At 39.0% G+C, this 19,006-nt stretch overlaps 1 protein-coding gene and 1 long non-coding RNA gene across 5 annotated transcripts in view; one reads left to right on the top strand and one right to left on the bottom strand.

Annotated features, from left to right (window-relative positions):
- The window catches only part of DOCK8 (dedicator of cytokinesis 8), a 79,772-nt gene that overhangs the window by 18,206 nt on the left and 42,560 nt on the right, over positions 1-19,006 (bottom strand). For 3 of the 4 annotated variants that reach the window (XM_048930537.1, XM_048930540.1, XM_048930541.1), the window contains 14 exons: positions 18,477-18,711; positions 17,281-17,445; positions 16,620-16,795; positions 14,434-14,529; positions 13,060-13,155; positions 12,184-12,333; positions 9,623-9,736; positions 8,428-8,583; positions 6,059-6,198; positions 5,089-5,258; positions 3,373-3,518; positions 2,470-2,652; positions 1,630-1,765; positions 1,067-1,154 (listed from right to left, as the gene is read on the bottom strand). In XM_048930537.1, coding sequence (XP_048786494.1) covers positions 1,067-1,154; positions 1,630-1,765; positions 2,470-2,652; positions 3,373-3,518; positions 5,089-5,258; positions 6,059-6,198; positions 8,428-8,583; positions 9,623-9,736; positions 12,184-12,333; positions 13,060-13,155; positions 14,434-14,529; positions 16,620-16,795; positions 17,281-17,445; positions 18,477-18,711 — 2,051 coding nt within the window. The remainder of the gene's footprint in view (positions 1-1,066; positions 1,155-1,629; positions 1,766-2,469; positions 2,653-3,372; positions 3,519-5,088; positions 5,259-6,058; positions 6,199-8,427; positions 8,584-9,622; positions 9,737-12,183; positions 12,334-13,059; positions 13,156-14,433; positions 14,530-16,619; positions 16,796-17,280; positions 17,446-18,476; positions 18,712-19,006) is intronic. The other variant, XM_048930538.1, reaches the window with a different exon arrangement.
- LOC125686505 (uncharacterized) lies at positions 14,536-16,601 on the top strand. Its single transcript, XR_007373811.1, has 3 exons — positions 14,536-14,856; positions 15,024-15,144; positions 15,396-16,601. It is a non-coding gene; the product is annotated as an uncharacterized LOC125686505 (long non-coding RNA).

Below are 19,006 nucleotides of genomic sequence, written 5' to 3'. Positions count from 1 at the left end.
TATATTTAACAATAATATAGAGCTGCTGCATGAGGCTGGTTTACGCTGACTACGGTGAAACTGAGAGGAAGCAAGCTGATTTCAAGGCAAAGTAAGAACATCCACGCATGATCTGCACCTCTTCCAACTTAGGACGGAGGGCAGAAGGATTATTCTTTTAAAGTTCAGATAAATACCAAATCAACCATCTTTGTTTTCAAAAAAGTATGTGATAATTGCAGCTGCGTGCCAGGTGACAACAACACAGTTGCTGAGCTGATCACAAACCAGTGTTCCAGTTCAAACTCACACACGCTAAAGGATACTGAGGAACTCAGAGCAGCTGGAGTGGTGAGAACACACAAGTGGCCTGTGTGTCAGACAGACAAAATTCAAGCAAGTATCTGTGCACAACGATCTATGCATGGTCACATTAGAGAAAAGCAACAACTTAAATGCTTACAGAAGAGTACCATGTATCATACGAAAATGCTATTAGTAGCACAAATCTTTCTTGAAATTACCATTTCCCATAAATTTAGACATTTATATGTCTATTACTATATAGTGCACAAAAGGTGAAATGTATTGATATATCATTGATCATAACTTTCAGCCTGCAACAAGAAAAAATGTTCACTACAGAATCAACTTGCCATAGCTAAGATGTCAAATCCAGCCAAACATATTTAATGTGGGAAACTTATACCACAGTATTGTACACAGCAAAGTGTGATAGCAACACCAAAGCAAGTGTCATGGGAAGCCATGATGATATATATATGAATATATGATGCATGTACCAATGACTAGTATTTCTCACTTTGATAATCAAAAGGAAAAAATATAGATAACTAAACATCTCATTCAAGTATTTCTGATCTCTGTTACATCACAGCAACAGTTGGATTTTTCTGCTACATACACATTTTCTATTTCTTTTCCATTAACAGAGGAGGAAAAGGATTGACACTGCTGATTTTGTACTAAAACCATCTTAGGAGAAAGATCATAACATTAAAAAAAAAGAAAAAAGAAAAGAACAGCTTGGTTCTAATAAAAGCAATAATTTTATTAAATGACTTACTTATCTTGTCTCTCATTTGCTTGCCGCCAGTGAGTCTGCTCCTTTCTCCACCTCAGGTTTTCATTTAGTCCTGCTGACCTGTCATTCCCTGAAAGTGCAACATATATTACTGAGATTAAAGCACAGGGGCACACGAAAGGACAGGACTCCACTATTTTTTCATCTAAGACTTTTTGAACATCAGCTTACTTATTGATTTCTTCTAAGACCAAAGCATAAAAATTCTATTTATTAAATGAAACAAATCTTTTGATATTAACAATTTACTCTCACTGAGAATTTTGACATTGTTTGACATGGTTTTTGATTAGAAACTAACAACAATTTCTCAGAATTCATTAAAATCTCTTAGTTGGCTTCATATTCTTCATCTCAGCTATACATTGCATAATTGAAACATAACAATATTTTTAACCACAACAAAAGCCTACAAGGGAAGGGACTGTGGGAGAGAAAGATAGAGATGAGAACTGGGAGCATGCATAAAACCCAACAAGCACAGTTACGTCTAAAACCTTTCAATATCCTCTCAAAAGTCATGGGGGAAAGGTGCTATGAAGTACCAGCTGGTATTCTGCAGCGCTTCATCATTTCTCCTCTGGCTCCTTCACCTCTCAGCAAAGCCTCTTCTAATCTGGCTTTAACGTCTCTGGACTTCTGGAGTGCTTGGTTGCTAACTTTATCTGAACTTTGTTTGCCCTGAAAGTGAAGTCAAAGCAATCAACACCAATGCCTCCAGCTTTGAGCACAAACCCAGATTATAACACCCAAACCTTAGACAACAGGAGAGACTAGGAGAGCAGGTAGACAGCAATAAATATCATTGACTAACATACAAATGCTTCTTAAAGGTTCCAGATGAGGAAAGATAGTGTATGTACTGTTCATCAGAAATAGTGATATAGCTCAGTGCTGTAGAGAGAGAAATTAAAGTGCACAGAGGTTGTTTCAGACAAGCTCCATCAGAGAGAGTCCTGATGTCCAGACCTAATCCTTAAATGAAGTGTCACCACCAGGACCTTGCTTTGAAACGGGTAGGACATAAGGAGAATAGCTCCAGCAATTACTGCACCAATTATTTACATTCAGTCACAACTGAAAAACATCAGTAAACTGGACTTGAGTATATACTGAGTATATATTCCCCACCCAAAATAGCTGTGAAACCCTCTGGACATGGAAAAGTAATACGTTTCAAACCAACTTCGTAAGATGTCCTCAGAAGTTTTCGGCTGCATTTTGTTTGAAGGCTGGTCTCAGTCATTTTGAATTAATATGTCTGTTTGTAGCATAGATTAGACAAGAGCTAATTTAACACTTGTCAATAACAAGGTTCCTCTGGACAGCTAGAAAGAAAAAAGCCAACAAAACATGACAACAAAACCAGGGCAAGTTTCACTTACCTTGTATTCAAAGCATGAAACACAAACAAAAAGGAGGTCTAAGATCCTGTTTAGCTGCATGGACGGAAGGTCTGCAATCCATTTCTGTATTAGATTCTGATCAGCATTTTTCATGATCCAGAGGAAACAGATCAGAAGGTTGCGAGTAGTGTCAGGACCTAATGTGGCACTCTGTCTGTAGGACTGGAGACAGATAAGGTAAAAGTCAGTTGAAAGATAAAAGAATAGAAAGGACATTCAAGTGAAGTAATGTCACTTAAATTTCAGCTGAGTCAAATCTCATGGCAGATTTTCTGTAAGTTTAACCTCTTCCAGGTTATAGTAATTTTGTTTTTGTCACTCTATGCATATGTATGTGACAGAGGCACTAGCTGTATGTTTATGAAAAAAGAAGGAAGCACAGAACCTGTTTGTTTGTTAGTAGCCTGTACTTTAAGTTCATTAGAATAATTAAAAAAAATATTCTATAACTGTTTGCTCCCCTTTTGCCAGTTGTATCAGCCAAAATGCGTGGAAAATAAAAACAATCATAAGGAAAGAGATACAGGGAGAAGAACCCTATAATCACCCTAAATCCGTGGATTTAGGTGACACTGTCAAAGGGAGATGGTAGGGGAGTTATAGCAGCATTTGCTGATCTGCAAGCATAACTAGGATGGGTGTGCAGATGGCAATAGAAACACTGGAGAAAAAGTGGAATCACTTCTGGTGAGGAGGCAATTAGAAGATTTGAAGATTAAAGGAGAAGATGACAGTAGGAGTACGAGGCATTCTTCTGGGGCTAGCAGAAACAAGAAAGCAGTTTCTTGCGCGTGCAATTCTTAGTCAGAAGAAAGGATATGAAGGAGAAAACAAAGATAAAAATGTATGCAAGAAAGGAGTCTGGCAAAACCCTGGACATACCAAGGATGTCAAAGATGTTCCCGAGCTCCTGAGGTTGAACTGATTCCCTGCAATAGCAAGTGCCACATTCTGACTGATTGCACCTGCAGACTCCTGTTCTTCTTCTGGGTTTCCTGTGCGCCCCTTTCCGCTGCGGGCATCTGAAACTAGATTTAGAACATCCCATTGGGACCTCATCAGCAATTGGGTTGTTGCCGCTCACATTTCACAGTCTTCCACTGAGCTGTTATCTAACAAAATGATCAGCACCTCCATTCCTGAGACTTTATTTTTATTGAACAGCAGAAATTACAGCAATGGCAAGACAGGAATCATCTGTAAATACTGTCAAATTGTTCAAATAAATACGGAGAAAGGAGCTGTGCCCAGCAACCTTCAGGTATTTATGGAAGCTGAATTAAAAGCAAAAGCAGTAGCAAACATGAGGCTGGCTCTGAAGTTCAAAGCTAAACCAGAACTTCACAATACTTAGAAAGAAATGTCCACTTTCAGTCAATTCCAGATGAAAGGATCAACATGAAAGCCATGCACGGACCTGGGGAAATTTGGCAAGCAATTTAAGTCTGCTAACACCTGACAGAGCCGCTACTGCCTTCAAGTTAAAGGACAGTTTTCATTTTAGGCAGCTGCTTGCTTCTACTCGGTGCTAGTTCTTGAGATCAATTTCAGTGAATCTGCTGGTTCATAAAAGCTTTGTAAAAATCTCATTATATTCTGAGTGTCCATTTATGCTTTCCAAGATGTAGTTTTCAGACAAACTGACTGATGAGCCAATCCCTGAGCGTTCAGAACAAGGTCAACAACCTTAGATACTGCAGATATTTAGAAAAAAACTTTAAAAACTAGCCATACTGGTAGACATGGACTTCTTCAGTCTGTGGCATAAGGATAATACTTACATTAGAAGAATGTGGTGAGATTTACTTACATTATGCACAATAAATGCTTTCATGCTATCAGACTGAAAGAGCTCAATAATACATTCACAACACTAAGCTCTTGTCCAGATATCAAAATGAAAAATATTTTCAGAGCCAGGGACAAAAGTATATTCTTCAAAGATTATACCTTTTTTTCTATGGTCTTTAATTTTTAAAATAAAAGTAAAATGCAATTTTACAAGTAGCAAAGATTTATTATTTCTCACATAGAAGGTCAAATTGCTATTTTCAGCAGTTTCATATGAACACATTTATAGAAAAAAAAAATCAACAGCTTAGTTTAAAAAGGCTTAATAACAGAGAACGAAGTTTAAAGTTATAGTAGGTGACAGAAATATATTTTCTGAGTGATGACTACATTCACCTGAGGTGAATTCTGACAACTTCAGTGTCAAGTTAACAGCCCTGAGGAGCAAGAGAGAAATATGGAAGGAATACAGTCCAATTTCTTTAATTGTAATGTAACACAATGCCCATGTCATTCTTGTTTTCTTCCTCACTGTCTGTGAAGCCTATCTATATCTTAGTTTTTCTTTCAAGACTGCTTTTTTTTTGCAAGATCCCATAGACATACCACTGGGTATATCTATTTGTTTGGTAAGTAAGGACACTAGATATTTTCCCTTCTTTAAACAATCCAGTTATCTGGAAATAAAGAAATACTGTGCCTGCTAGACTGTGGCAGAATTTCAGTACTTAAGGCAAATTCTTTAAGTCAGATTGTTTTAGACAAGTTACTCTAAGGCTGAAAAAGACAAAGGAATAAAGGTCTTACTTGTAAAGTCATGGAGCTGTGGCAGTGAATCCAAAATTATACCAACCAAAGGGAGGTAGAGAGCAGCAATTTTAATCTTCATCTCTTTTTTGGAACAACGTGGGTCTAGGTCATGGGAACTCAGCAGGCTAAGGATAGCACTGACTGCTTTTCTTTGCACCTTACTAATCCTGTTAACACAAAAAAATTGCCATGAGCTCCAATAATGGGTCATGCACAAATTATTTGTAGATCAAAGATTTAAGAAACAAGGTGGACATGGGAGAAGGAAATTAATACACCGATAGTCATTAGACAGTGTCTTCCACTCAGAGCAGAGATCCATGTTCCCTGCAAAAGACAGCTGTCTCACATGGCCATAGCATGAATCAACAAGCAGCCGTGAAAAAATCAGTATGGCAAAGAGAGATGCTTAAAGAAAAGCATCACACACTGTACAAAGTTAGGCTAAACTCTTAGGCTAATAGACAGTGGTGTTTGAGAGGGAAGAGTGATAAAAATTTTGAGCTCTGATCTCTATTTAGCCAACGCCACTGCAGCAAATAGTACTATTTTACTCAGTAACAACAACATACTGCAATAAAGCTGTTTTAGAGTGACTCATTGAAAAAGATGGCAAAGACCACTCTTTCGCTTCCCTTTTCCTCAGAATCAGTCTACATCACAACTCGGTGTGATTGACATTTTTCAACATCCACTACACTTCTATATGAACTTTCATGAAGGTTCATGCAGAAGTAATTCCTTATGGAGGCAACACCGAAGAAGCTTTGCAGGACTCTTAGACTCTGTGCCAAAGACAGAAAATATTCTTTCTGATAACACCAGCCAGCACTGTCATGATACATTAAGTGATTTTGGTTACATTTATGGGAAACATGATTAACCCTAGAGTTAAACTATAACCATACCAACAGTACATTACTGCTCACACGGTCGCATTCTACAATCTGCAGATTTGGATACTCACCCCTCACAGTCTGCGTCCAGTGCTGCTGCCAACTCTGTAAAGAGTAACCCAGTGAGAAAGTGCTGCTGACGGTATTCTGATGAGAGGTCAAACATACCAGCAATTTTCTGGTCCTGGAAGCTGGAGCAGGAGCTAGAGTTCTGCAGAAGAATAGGATGTAAAAAAAGTAAACAAAAGTGAAACAAACGTCCTTAAAGATGTTGTAAGGACAATCTAAGCAGGTAACAAAGTATCCTTACCAGAGGAAACCTGATTTCAGGCATTGAAAGAAGTATGGAGGAACACATCAGTATGTGAAATAAAAAGCATCAATTTTCACATGAATTGCTTTCTAGGATGCAACCTCATCCTTTCCATTCTGTCCAAACAATTCATTTAAAGCTATTTGAGATGTAAAATTCCTACCCTGTATCATCAGTTTGGATAGGAGACAAAGTCAGAGTTTTCCCCATGTTTAGAATTCTGCGTCATTCTTACTGTTGCAAAGCTGATGAGGTTGCCCCTCATAGAAGGGGGACTTTGGGCATCAAAAGTGCTGCACTGTTAAGCTCCTATAATGTCTACCATGGAGGTAGTGTGAGGAAGGGTGTATGAACTGTGTTTCCTTTTGCTCTGGAAAATTTTGGCTGAGCTTGCTGGCAGCTGGGCATAATTTAAAGCAACCTTCAAACTGCTATAACTTATGGCTATGGCTGATATACAGCTAGTCCAGGAATGGAAAGTTGCTGCTATATGCGTGTTGTGAACTTCTTAGCTTCTCCAATCATAGGTGCCACAGGTCATCTGGAATGTTTTTGTACCTTGATCTGGTGAACATAACTCTTAGACTCCACTCCCCAGTGAAGCTACTGGGGTTTATAAGTCTGAAATTTGCCTTTAATTTATATTGTTCAATATTCTACATGAAGTAGTAGTATACCATACTGTGAAAGGTGTCTTCCAGCATATTGTTTCAAATGAAGCCTACATCTCTGAGCTGCCCTACACTGACCTAGCTTAACCTGCTCCCATTCTAAACTTGAGCAGAATGCACTTTGTTTCTGAAAAGTAACAGTAAGGGGCAGAGCATCCACATAAGTGAATTTGGCTTCTCTCCACAAATTCCAAAAGATTTATTTGAAAGGCCACATTTCTTATTGAAAATCTAACATTTCCTCCATAGCACTCTTGCAGACAGATCAGAATTACTGCAAGGGTGGTCAGTGACTGTACTAAATCATGCAAGGGCTTCAAAGGCTTATTTATTTGCCGCAGTTGCACTTCACATGTTACTCCTAAAGAAGAAGAGTTGGTGTTGCTTCAAGGAAGGAATGATCCAGCTCTGACCTGCTAGAACCAGTTGGAAGATTTCTGTCTCCCCACATATAAGCAGAGGAGTTCTGTTTGTAGCTCTTTGAAATCTAGCATGACAGTTAAGCAGGACATTGTGAAAACCTGATTACGGGACCTTCACGCTTTGCTTTCAAGACCAAGAAAAGTTTTAAGAAAATATTAATTACAATTACTGACCTGTCAGAACCCTTGAGGTATGTGACGTAGCAGATCTTAGCATATAACTAATTCTTTGGCACTTTTCAAGTATCACTTGAAAAGGGAAATATGAATCTGAATTGTTCCATTGCAATTTTGGTTCAAAATTTACTTCGAATTTTGAACATTTGAACATTTCAAAGTTCATTTGAAATTCATGGTTCAAAAACCACAAATTTTGAATTGCTCAGAGAAACTACAGGCAAAGTAATAGCATCAGCTGTGCCACTGGGGAGGAGAGGATCCCAAGAAAAGAACATTGATATTTGAATTGGAAAGAGTGATACTCCTGCTCCGAAGAACACTATGCTCAACAGCAATACATCATTCAGAATATTGAAAATTCCAGTGGTTTTGTCACTAATTCATATAGTTATAGCATTTTCATCTACTTGAGAACTTCTGCTAGAAGGCAAAAGCACTGAAAGTTTGCTGTGTGCTGCCATATGCCTTAGCTCTCCAAAATACACACTGGTACTGAAATATGTACTAGCGGCTGTGTGCCTATGGCATGCCTGTAAATGAACTCTGTACCTTCACAGCCTTGTTCTTTTTAGATTTTTTATGTCTGCATGAACAACTGTTTTCTTCTTACATGTTTCTAGAAGGGTCTACTGAAGCATTACCACAAGCATACTTGTGCTACGTTAAGCTTTAATTTATATAGGTTCTGTTTTGCAGTAGTGGTCCTTTAGTCTTCAATGTTTTGCCGTTTTCTCCCTGATGTAGTGATGGCTCATTAACTCTAACTGAAGCAGAGGAATACAGAGCAACAGAAGTCTTTCTCTACATGCATTCTTCAGGTGAAGACCACCTAATATTGGCTGATGGATGCCTACCTGTGAGGACAAAGAGGGTGAAGGAGATGCTGGAGTAGAGGCCGAGGTCATGAAGAAGAGGTTTAGATTCAGGTAATGCTCATGGCTGCAGAGAATTCTCAGGAACTCCAGTCTCATGGAAATCAGGGTGGAAAGAGAATTCAGCTTGTTTGAGAGCTAGAGAAACAAATGAAAGTGCCTTGTTACTGGTATTTGCTATTTAAATCATCATGCAGCGAAATATCCTGCATCCTGTTTCCTGAAATAGAATCAGTCAATTTAAAAAATATAGCCAAATATCCGAGCATGCCTTAAAATGCTCCATGGTTCCCTGTACCTAGCTGTTTTCCATCCATTAGTTGCTCTTTGTTTGGCAGTGGCATTGTCTTTTCTCCTCTATGGCTCACTTGCCAGCTTCCCAAGGAAGAATCAATACAATACAATAATATTGCATAACACTGGGATTATGAACAAACAAAACTTTGCTGAATCTGCGGCAAATTCACTGAAAGTCAGGTTAGTGAACACAGAACAAGTAGTCTTCTGATCTCCCTTCACAATAACACTGACATTAACATTAATAGGGTTTTGCACATACTATAGGAAATGATGGTAGCAGACACCTTTGAATTCTCCTATGTACCATTAGGTGACAGCTTTGCTTGTTTTCAATGAAAAGCCACAACAGGTATATTGGCTCACAAGAAAGAAGGAAAGCTTTCCATCTTGAATACAACAATTATTTCATGCTAGAGCCTCGCAAACATAATTTATTTTTAATTTTTGGAGGCTTGTAAAGTAGTAAGACAAAGGTGGATCATTTTGATCAAACACCCCAAATCTAAATACTGCCTGTAACAGCAGTATTTTGTGAGAGTGCAAAAGCTCTATAATCTGTGATGTGCAGACTTTGAGGATCCAAAGACTGATGCTAAGAGAAATAACAAAGAAAGGCAAGAGAAGTGTCTCTACGGATGCTCTACAGTGCAGTGTAAGGTATGGCATTTCTAAAAAAACCCTAACCTCCACTCAAATTATTTCCTGCAGACCACAGACCAAAAGAGGTGTAAAGTCTCTGTATATGCAGAAGGAAATAAGCTATTTACCTTACTCTTTAACACAACTCAGAGGATCTTGATGGATAAATGAATCAAAGAGAACAGAATACAAGACTGGCCATAAGCCCAATACAATCCCAATCATGCATAATGCCTACCTGATTACAGTAATGTTTGATGAGATTAAACACAAATCCTCGGTCCATTAAAGAAAGAAGATCATACAGGAAAAATGCCAGGCTGATGTTAATTTTTTCTGCTTGTTCACTTTCCTTAAAACAAACAAACAAATAAATCAATAAAAATGGGGAGGGGGGTAAAATTGCGCTTACAATTTATAAAACTCACATTACAGTGAAGAACTTCTTGGTATCACTTAGAACAAAAAAATAGTGTAGGGGACAGTTTCCAGAAATGTGGAACAGAGAGGACAACACTGTTTAACTTCTCTAATTTACATGATCTTGTTAAAATTACGTGTATTATTTCAACAGTCACTGCTTTTGGAGAAGAAATGGAACAGGAGAATGAAAGAAATGGAACAGGAGAATGACCAAGCTTATCTTTGCAAATCTTTGTGCAGATAACAACTGAAATCAAATTTGAGAGCTTTTCTGAACTTCCTGTGGGCTCCAAACTCTCTCCCCTGCCCTGCACTTCTAACACTATTGAAAATTGTTTAGGCGTTCAACATAAAATACTGTCTTCAGATATTAGTCTTAGATTAGATTTAATATTATTAATATTAAATTAGATTTAATATTATTAAAAATCTGCCCTAGCTCTATTGATGGAATGCCAACTGTTTCATTTACAAATTTCATAATATCAGATAAAAATATCAGTATGACAAATCTGTGGGCAACTAAACTCCTTTGTATTTACAAACGGTCTGATTACTAGAGACACACAAAGAACTCCAAGTATCTTCTAAAAGAAGGCTATTTCAGACATACCAAATCAAACTATAACAGCTTAACAATATCATGTCCTTGACCAAGAAGAATTTGTGGATGTGCCTGAGGGGTCTGCACACCCCTCAGAGCTCTCAGGTGAGTTCGCTCAAGACAGACAAGGGAGATGATTGATAAAAATGCTATCGGTGTCTCTGGCAAGTGAGAGCAGGTGTGCAGCACCTCAGGGTATTTATGACTTCATTTTTGATTCTTCAACCTTTTTGTTGCTATAGCCATTCAAGAATATATTTATACACGTACAGAATATAGAATCCATATAGAATCTATGATCTAGAATTTACATAGCAAAGTAATTTTCTGCTGTGCTGAAAAAAAAAAAAAACAACCAGCTTTCCACCACCTTATAGAGTAGTCTACAGTAGGCCAGTAGCTGCAGAACCTCAGGACAATGTTACATGATCAACCATGTATTGAAACATACAGAATATTACTTTGTGGATTTAAAACGTAGACAGGTGTCACATCCTGCTGTTCTGTACAACTAGGCAATGACCTTAATTCTGAAAACATTGCAGCAGAATTTTCACACATAGTTAGACTCTACCTACTCACTCCATCAAAACTGAATTGAATTAACAGCCCATAAAAACCTGTACGTTTCTCATGAAGAAAGCATAAAATATTATCTCTTAGCAAAACCTACAGATCTGTTAAAACATTTTTAATGTAGCACATTTTTTTCACACAACATATTCACTCGTGAAAATTTCTATGGAAATGTTTTCTGTGCATATGGACATCGCAGAAGCATCTTTTCTTCATCAAACGATGAAGAAAAGGATGAAGCTTTAGAAACAACTTTTTGGTTGACAGTAATGGTGACTTCTGCCATTTCTTGTCCTCAGTTGTCTGGTTGTGGCTCTTCAACAGTTTCAGTTTTCTGACACAACACCTAGCCACAGGTGGAGAACTGGACTAAGAGCCATGCTGACTGAGCAGTGATTGGGCAGGTCAGCTCTCCAGCCCAGCTACCCTATGACAGAACACACTGCCCTGCATGTGCAGTGCCTCTGGCAGCCCTGGGGTATGGAAATAATGCTGGCTGCAACAGCATAGGTGCAGACACATAAACTGCCTTTATTTTATGTTCTGGGGAATAGCAAAAGTGACATCAGTTAACTGATGTTGAAATATAAATTACATTTCATAATATTTTCAGCTTTATAATCAATTATGCCAATGAAACTTGTTAAAATATACTAGGAGAAAGAATTACATATGGTTTAGTCTCTTGTCTTATCTCTTGTCTTTGAGTTTCATGTGGCCAGTGTGTCTTCAGAGAGATCTGGGGTTAAGTATCTCATGGTTGGGTTTTGCAGGAAGAACACTGACTTTGCAGTCATGGAAGTCAAATGTAGGGAAAAATGCTGTGCAGTAGGAGTGAGTGTAATAGGAGAAGGAGATTAAAGGAATATGCTACACATGGGTGCAGCCTGATGCCCTAGCCAATCTGACAAAAGGCAGCACAGCTACTGAAAGACAGAGTTCAGTCTTTCCTATCTCAGAGAAAAGTAATTCCCTCTCACACGTGCCTTCCTCTGAATAAAAACAAACTCTCTGCTAATAAGGCACAGGACTATCCCTTACAGTCACAGCTCTCACTTATGATCTCTGCAACACTATAGCGTCAGTTTTAGTCTAATTCCAGTGATGGTCCTGAAAGTACAATGGAATTAAATAAAGCTCAGTGTGATGTGGTGTGAACAGTGAGAATCCACAGTGCTTTTTTTTCGTGCTTTTACCTTCTGGGGTTTGACTAGAAGTGCAGCAATCTCAGAAGTAACCACGTTAACTATAGTGGTAATATCATCTTTGAAACGGTCAGAGAACCGGCTTCTTCGTACATTGTCTTGCTTCTCTATACTGTGAACATACTGAGCCATGCTCTTTATCTGCAAAGCAATAAAGAAAAAAGAGAAAAATATAACAAAGTGGAGATAAAACTCTTCTCTATGTTAGTCCATGGAATAAGAGTTCCCACCTGTTTTTCCCCCAACACAGTCACTCTCACCTTTCTTAGAGCCCTTTGATAAATCCTACCTTTGTTGGCAAAGACACCAGAGAGCCTAGGGCTTGAACACAGGTAGTTCTGTCATGTTCATATTGTGGCTCAGTTCACCCTCACCCCATCCTTGCTGCTCGTACCTTCTGTTCTTTCTGATGACATTCAGGGGAGGACATTTCTGGAATTAATTCCTACTCCTTGATCTCCTGTGTTGCTTATCTGCTTCCAGTGGAAACCGGTACGTCAACAAAACTTGCAGTGACATCAGTCACCTCAGGGCTCTGTGACACTGACCTTGGGTAGCCTTGCTACTGCACATGTTATTAACAAAGGGGAAGAAATAGGAGCTGAAAAGGAGGGAACGGCTCACTTTGACATCTGTCACCCAGACTTCTGTAAGCTATGGACCACTGTGCAGATAGCTGATGCAGGATTTAATTGTCACAGGCTCTCAGTAAGAAATGGGGGTGAATATACAGAATTTTTCAGTTTTGCTTCTATTATCTGGAACCAACCACAGTGGGGTTAGTTAGCTGAAGACATTATAGTCCAACAAAATCTGTGTTTGCATTTCACCATCAACTTGCCACAAAACATCACTGATAAATCTTACCAGGAGCTCAAAGAAGAACCAGGCATATTTGAAGACAGCCTCTCTCACCATACCCGTGCTGACCACCATCTGCAGTGCCAGCTCCTCATGGAAATGCTAAATAATAAACACAGAGTGTTCAGAAATAGTCTTTCACCCAACACATCTTTCATTTTCAACCAATTCCCAGCACCTGCATCTTTGACAGCCCCCATAATGGAGAGTGAACAGCTAGACAGGAACACCTTGTAGGAAAAAAGTGGATCTGACAAAAATGACACATAAGGAATAGCACTATGGGCTTTAGGACTCATTCTGCTGTGGATCCAGAACCCTGAACACCTGAGCTGGAAAATGCCATTGGTCTATCCCCAGATTATTGGCTGTATGCCTGACAGTGAACAGACACATGCTCCTCCTGAGAGCTTCTGCTTAGCACATTTGTGTTTTTGAGAGAACACACAAGATTATTTCTGTGGTGGGAGAGAAGGCCACAGCAACAATCACAGCGGAGTTTGCAAGAAGTGTGTAGTTAGAGACTATACTCTTTGCAGTGATGTGCAACCACAAGACTCCTAGTCCCAGTGACCTAAACTTGGAGAAAACTCAGATCTGGACTAACCACATATTAATACCTATTCTCTGTTCCTGATACAAACAATAAAGCCAGTGAAATCTCTAAGCCTATTCAAATTCAATAGGACACACAAATCTAGCCAAGATTTAGATTGGGTATAAACCCTTATGTTTTTTGGCCTAACTCAAATCAATAAACAGAAATAAGAAAGAAGTGCCTCTTAACTGCAACATGGATTCTAGACTGCCCACTGTAGATTTTCTCTCCCGTTTCTTTACCCAACGCCTCCTCAATGCCAAGCACAAGATACAGCTCTGGAGGAGTTAACTATCTGCTATGATATGTTTTACGTTGTTAAAAAGCTGTTTGGGAATACAGACTCAGAATAAAGAGGAATTAATTGATTCTACACGCTACAAAAAAGGGGAAAGTAAAATATTTCATACAGAAGAAAGAAATGGTAAATATATCTGAATGCAATTCACTGCAACATGTAAAGGCAGGCATCCACAGCGAAACAGCAGTGAAAAAAACATAGAGGTCTTAGTACCTTGAGAAAGAGAGCAAAGGAAGGATACAGGCAGGCTGCTACTTGTCTAAATCTGCCCCAGAAAAAGAATCTAAACATTTCAGAGCAGAGTCAGAAATGCTTGGGCAATATTGATCCATAGATTTAACATTCCATCACAAACTCCCTGTTGAATAAAACTTGTTGTTATTTCGTTCTCCCTCTCCTCATTTCATGCTAATTACAAGCACTGCTCGTGGAGGCTCCAGGTTCTGTTAGTCTATCACTCTCACATTCAGTAGTAGGCTACCTTTTTACTGGATGGTCTTGGGTTTGCACATACACCTGGCGTGTCATTTGTTCCTTCAATGTAAAACGACATCCAACTGGAGCTGTGATCTGCAGGCTGGAGAATGGCCAGAAGAAATACACACACACATTAATGCATTGCCTAAGCTAATTAACAGATTAAAAATCAAATCAGCGTTTTCTTGGAAGGTAAATAAAGATGTTCACCTGTATGGGAACTGCTGAGTCACGGCCTGAACCTCTGATTGATCACCCGAGGGAGCACTGAGTCAGCCACAGGAGCACAGGTGAAGGCAATTCGCCTGTGCTGCTGGAAGGGCTGGAGCCTGGCTCCACCTCTCCTAGACCCATTTAAGAGCTGGCTACCACGAGGGAAGCATCTCTTTCTGGGGATCCCTCCTTTGGAGTTTTACAGCAAGCTCAGGTCACGGATAAGCTTTCTATTTGTTCTCTTTTGTATAATAACCTGCTTAGCCAAACTCTCTGGTATATCCCTTAATTATAACATCTATACATTCATTGATTATACATCACCCAGACATTTTTTATGCCTTTCTCTCCCCTCCTCTCCCCTTCAATTCCCTTCTCCAGAGGAGGCCAAAGACCACCTGAATTTGGCAGATGCAGGAGACCACAAATGCCAACGCTGCCATCGTGTGCCCGATTTTAGCACCACAGCTGTGTTTTGGAAACTAAAATTCACCCTTTCAAGGTAACAGTCATTAGGGTTTATTAGGTAGTTCTATGTCCTAAATTAACTAGTATCTGCAATTATTTCATTAAAAGTGATACCAATTAAAAGACAGTGAAATGTTGCCTAAGCATTATACATTTTTAATTTATCAGTGTGATAAAGCTGTAGTACCAAATGTTCTAATTATGTATTAATTTGAAAAAAACAAAACAAACAAACAGAAACCCACCCTGAGATATTTTCTGATTTTTCTTTTTTCATTTTCTTAGGACACACTATACCAGAAATTCACGAAGATACTAAGTTCAAATCTACATTATTAAAAATTGCTATGGGTGAATATGTATACAAAGAAATGAAACAGACTGGCAAATTCTGTGCACCTTACTAGCTCTGGTTTAATTTAGGAAATTAAACCATCTGATAATTCAATGGCGGAAAAAAAAAACAAAACCTCAAAATATTCCTGAAAATAACTTGCTTGAGAAGCAGTATTCCATGTACATAACACGGAAAAAGGAAAGAACACATGGTTCTGAGATGCTGATGAGATCTGTCTGGGTTGCAGCTCAGAGCAGCCTCCTTGCACAGGGGTAAAATCCTGCATCTGTGAGAGGTTCCTGCTGATTTTGCTCCTGCTAAGGTTTTGTTTTCCTCAGTGAGTTGAACATAGCCATCCCCAAAAAGCTCTCAGAAGAACTCAGGGTGATGCACACCAGCAAGTACTTGATGCCCCAGCAGGAAACAAAATTCTGCTTCTTAGTTCCTCCTGTCCTATCTGCAATTTGTTGGTGACAAATGTGTTCTGGATAACAAAGAGGAAGTTTGCGTTTCACTCTGTGGCTGAGTTTATTATCTGGAAAGACTTTTATACAGAATCTTCACAGCATCTGTACTATAGACAGTATCACATCACAGGATTGCTGTTATGTATGTTGCCTAATTGTTATTTTTTAAAGTTGGAAGTAATTTACCACTAAGCAGGCTCTGTGAGTAAAAAATAGCAATAAAAAGAATGAGAAGGAACCAGAATACATTATCAATGTATTTTAGAAAATCTATTTCCTTCCCGAGAATTCTTCACCCTTTTTAGAAAGCAAGCCTATTCCCACTGTAGACAGTGGCAATCTTTTTTGATACTGATTCTGTGACAGCTAGATCAGCTCCCTCTGAATGCTTTAGGAAATAATGCAAAAAGAACTTAGGTCTCAGGATGAACAGGAGACTGGGGCACCTTGAATAAGGAAATCCTTCCTGGAGTGCCTAAACCTGAAACTCAGAGATGTTACCTCTTATTTTCTTCACTGAAAAATACATCAGAATTTAGCAAAGAGAATGTAACTTGTACATGCCAAATTAGACAGAGTGAATGTTTCTGGTGATACATACACTGTATTCACAAGAAGCAAGTCCAGCCTTCAAAGAAAAAACTTGGCTTCCTAGACCTGGTTTTGGCTCATACACATCTCAGATACTTGACTTCCCCCTCTTACCTTGGACGACATGATGTTCTTGACCTCTTCATCAGCAGCTGACTGTGTAACCGTGATGTCAGGATTGCTGCAGCTTATCACTCGGCTCTGCAGGAGTTTACTCCCGACGGACACTGCAGAAGTGCGCCCAAATGTGTAATAACGAGACTCCGTCAGAGCAGCACTGCCCCCTGCACCTGCCCACGGGGAGATGTTTGAACTAAGACTGAAGGACACAGTAATATGAGAGAAACATGAGATTCGAGCCGGCTCTGCTCAGTGCTGCACAGCATCAGCAGCATGAAAAGCATGGAGCTTACAGAAATCTCATCGCCAGCTGCTCTGTTAAATTACACAGGCAATGAATAACAAGGTACAGATGTTTTGGGATTCTGCAGCAGACAAGCTGACAATGCTTGCAGTAGTGAAAGACTGAGGGCTTTCTCAACAGTAGCACTGCTGCAGTAGCTCTTTCTTCCCCTATCAACTCTTTTCAGTCTGCTGTAGATTAAGACAAGATTCATGTGCTGAAGCAGTGCTACGTTTGAAAACTACGCAGTCTGTATACAAGAAGTTCTGATTTGCTCTTTTGAAGGCCAGTTGTCTATGACTCAGAAGCACTATGATGAGTAGTGTGTATGAAGAGAAAAGATTTTTTTTGCAATTACTGCAATGATATTACCTAGTTTTGGCACTTCTTTTTGGGGGTCTGGCAGGCGAAACACATAGTAGACATAGGATGCCAGGAGGCAGTTCCTCCCGTGCTGATCTTTGCTCAGGTCTTTGCTGTTATGGAGACTGTTCACTATTGCAACCACAGATTCAAAGGCAAACTGTGAAAAGTTGGCTGTGAAACAAAAGGCAAAAATTAGTCTCAGCCCTGAAGGAAATAACATAATTAGATCATGGCATTCCTTTTAACAATAACTAATTTGTACATGCTTTAAATCACTCCTTAACAGATTAATAGCTGCAGAAAGCAACAGTTACACTGGGCCAGGCACTAAGTCTACATAAACCAAAAACCTATCTTCAGTAGACTCACTTTCAACCCAATCACTACTATTTCACCACATGGTGCTACGTAAGAGCAGACCCTTACTGTTCATGACAATTTCTAGCAGCCTTCAGGTACTTCCTAAAAATATATATAAAATGTATTTTTATATAATATATATATAACTATATAATTTATATATGATATATAATTATATATATATATTTATATAAAAATACAATTTATATAGAATATATAGAATATATAGAGTATATATTTAAAGGGCAATAATGTCGATTCTTCTCCAGCTGACAGAAAGATACAAGCTACCATGCTCTTCTTCTAATATTTTAGTGGATGACAAATATTGGCAACCAAAATTAATTAGGAAATCAGCTGCACCACTGTCTTCAAGTATGTCTTTCTTCCACATTTAACATAGATAATGGGCAGTTGACAGCTTTAGTAACAGAAAAACACCAGTGTGCATGACTACATCCTGTTTTTGTCCACCCAATTCTGGCTAAAGATATTTGGGAAGATGAAATGCCATCGTCAATATTAGCTGTTATTTATCTGCTGCTTTCCTCACAAAGCAGTTAAACCACCATCCTGCTTCTGACTTGTATCTCCAGATAAGTAACTATTAAGATTTAAAGCACTTCTGAAAGGGAGTCTCAGGGCTTTATTTGTGCAGGGAAGAGAAGCACAAACAATTTCATCAAATCTGATTAAACTGCGCAATGAAACTGTGTCCAGAGAAGCCCAGCTACTTCTGTACTACCCAAAGAGTAAATATGACCCTGGACATCTGGCAAACTTTTCCACATCTCTAGTTTGCTTGCGGTACCAAGGAAAATAAGCAAAGGATCATTAGATACCTGTCTGGCCAGCTATGACCATAGGCTGTACAGCCAGCTGGAAAAGTTTATCTAGTACCAGATGTAAAAATAAAACAAGAGGTTCCAGTCGTGAAGAATTCAAACAGATAATGCTGAGTTTCAGTTCGTGTTCCAGTGTAGCTTCAGTGATCTTCTGGTCCATTAGTCGAATGGGAAAGGTCGCTTGACTTTCCAGAGAATGGCACAGAGTGAAGAACTTCTCCAAGTGATTGTCCTGCAGATAGGGTGCACTCACAGTTAACAAAGCTGATATGATTCAGCCTGCTACTTGATAAGCAAAGCTTGATTCCCATCTGATGGGGAGAGAAAATACTTATACGCTCCTGGCTTACAGAGGCAGATAGCTCTAGAGACCAACTTCTAAGTCAGTTGCCACAATGTTCTGGTTTGTTCCTTTTCAGCTGGCTCAGATTCAGATTGTGGTTAAATCAGATTAAAAGCAGAAAAGGTGAAGTCTGCAGTAAATTATACTGTTTATTCTTTCTGATAAAACTCTGAGGTCTAGACCT

The sequence above is a fragment of the Lagopus muta genome, chromosome Z (assembly GCF_023343835.1).
Source record: "Lagopus muta isolate bLagMut1 chromosome Z, bLagMut1 primary, whole genome shotgun sequence".
NCBI classification, from domain to species: Eukaryota; Metazoa; Chordata; class Aves; order Galliformes; family Phasianidae; genus Lagopus; species Lagopus muta.
The sequence above is the reverse complement of the archived record's forward strand: the minus strand, read 5'-3'. Positions and strand labels throughout refer to the sequence as shown.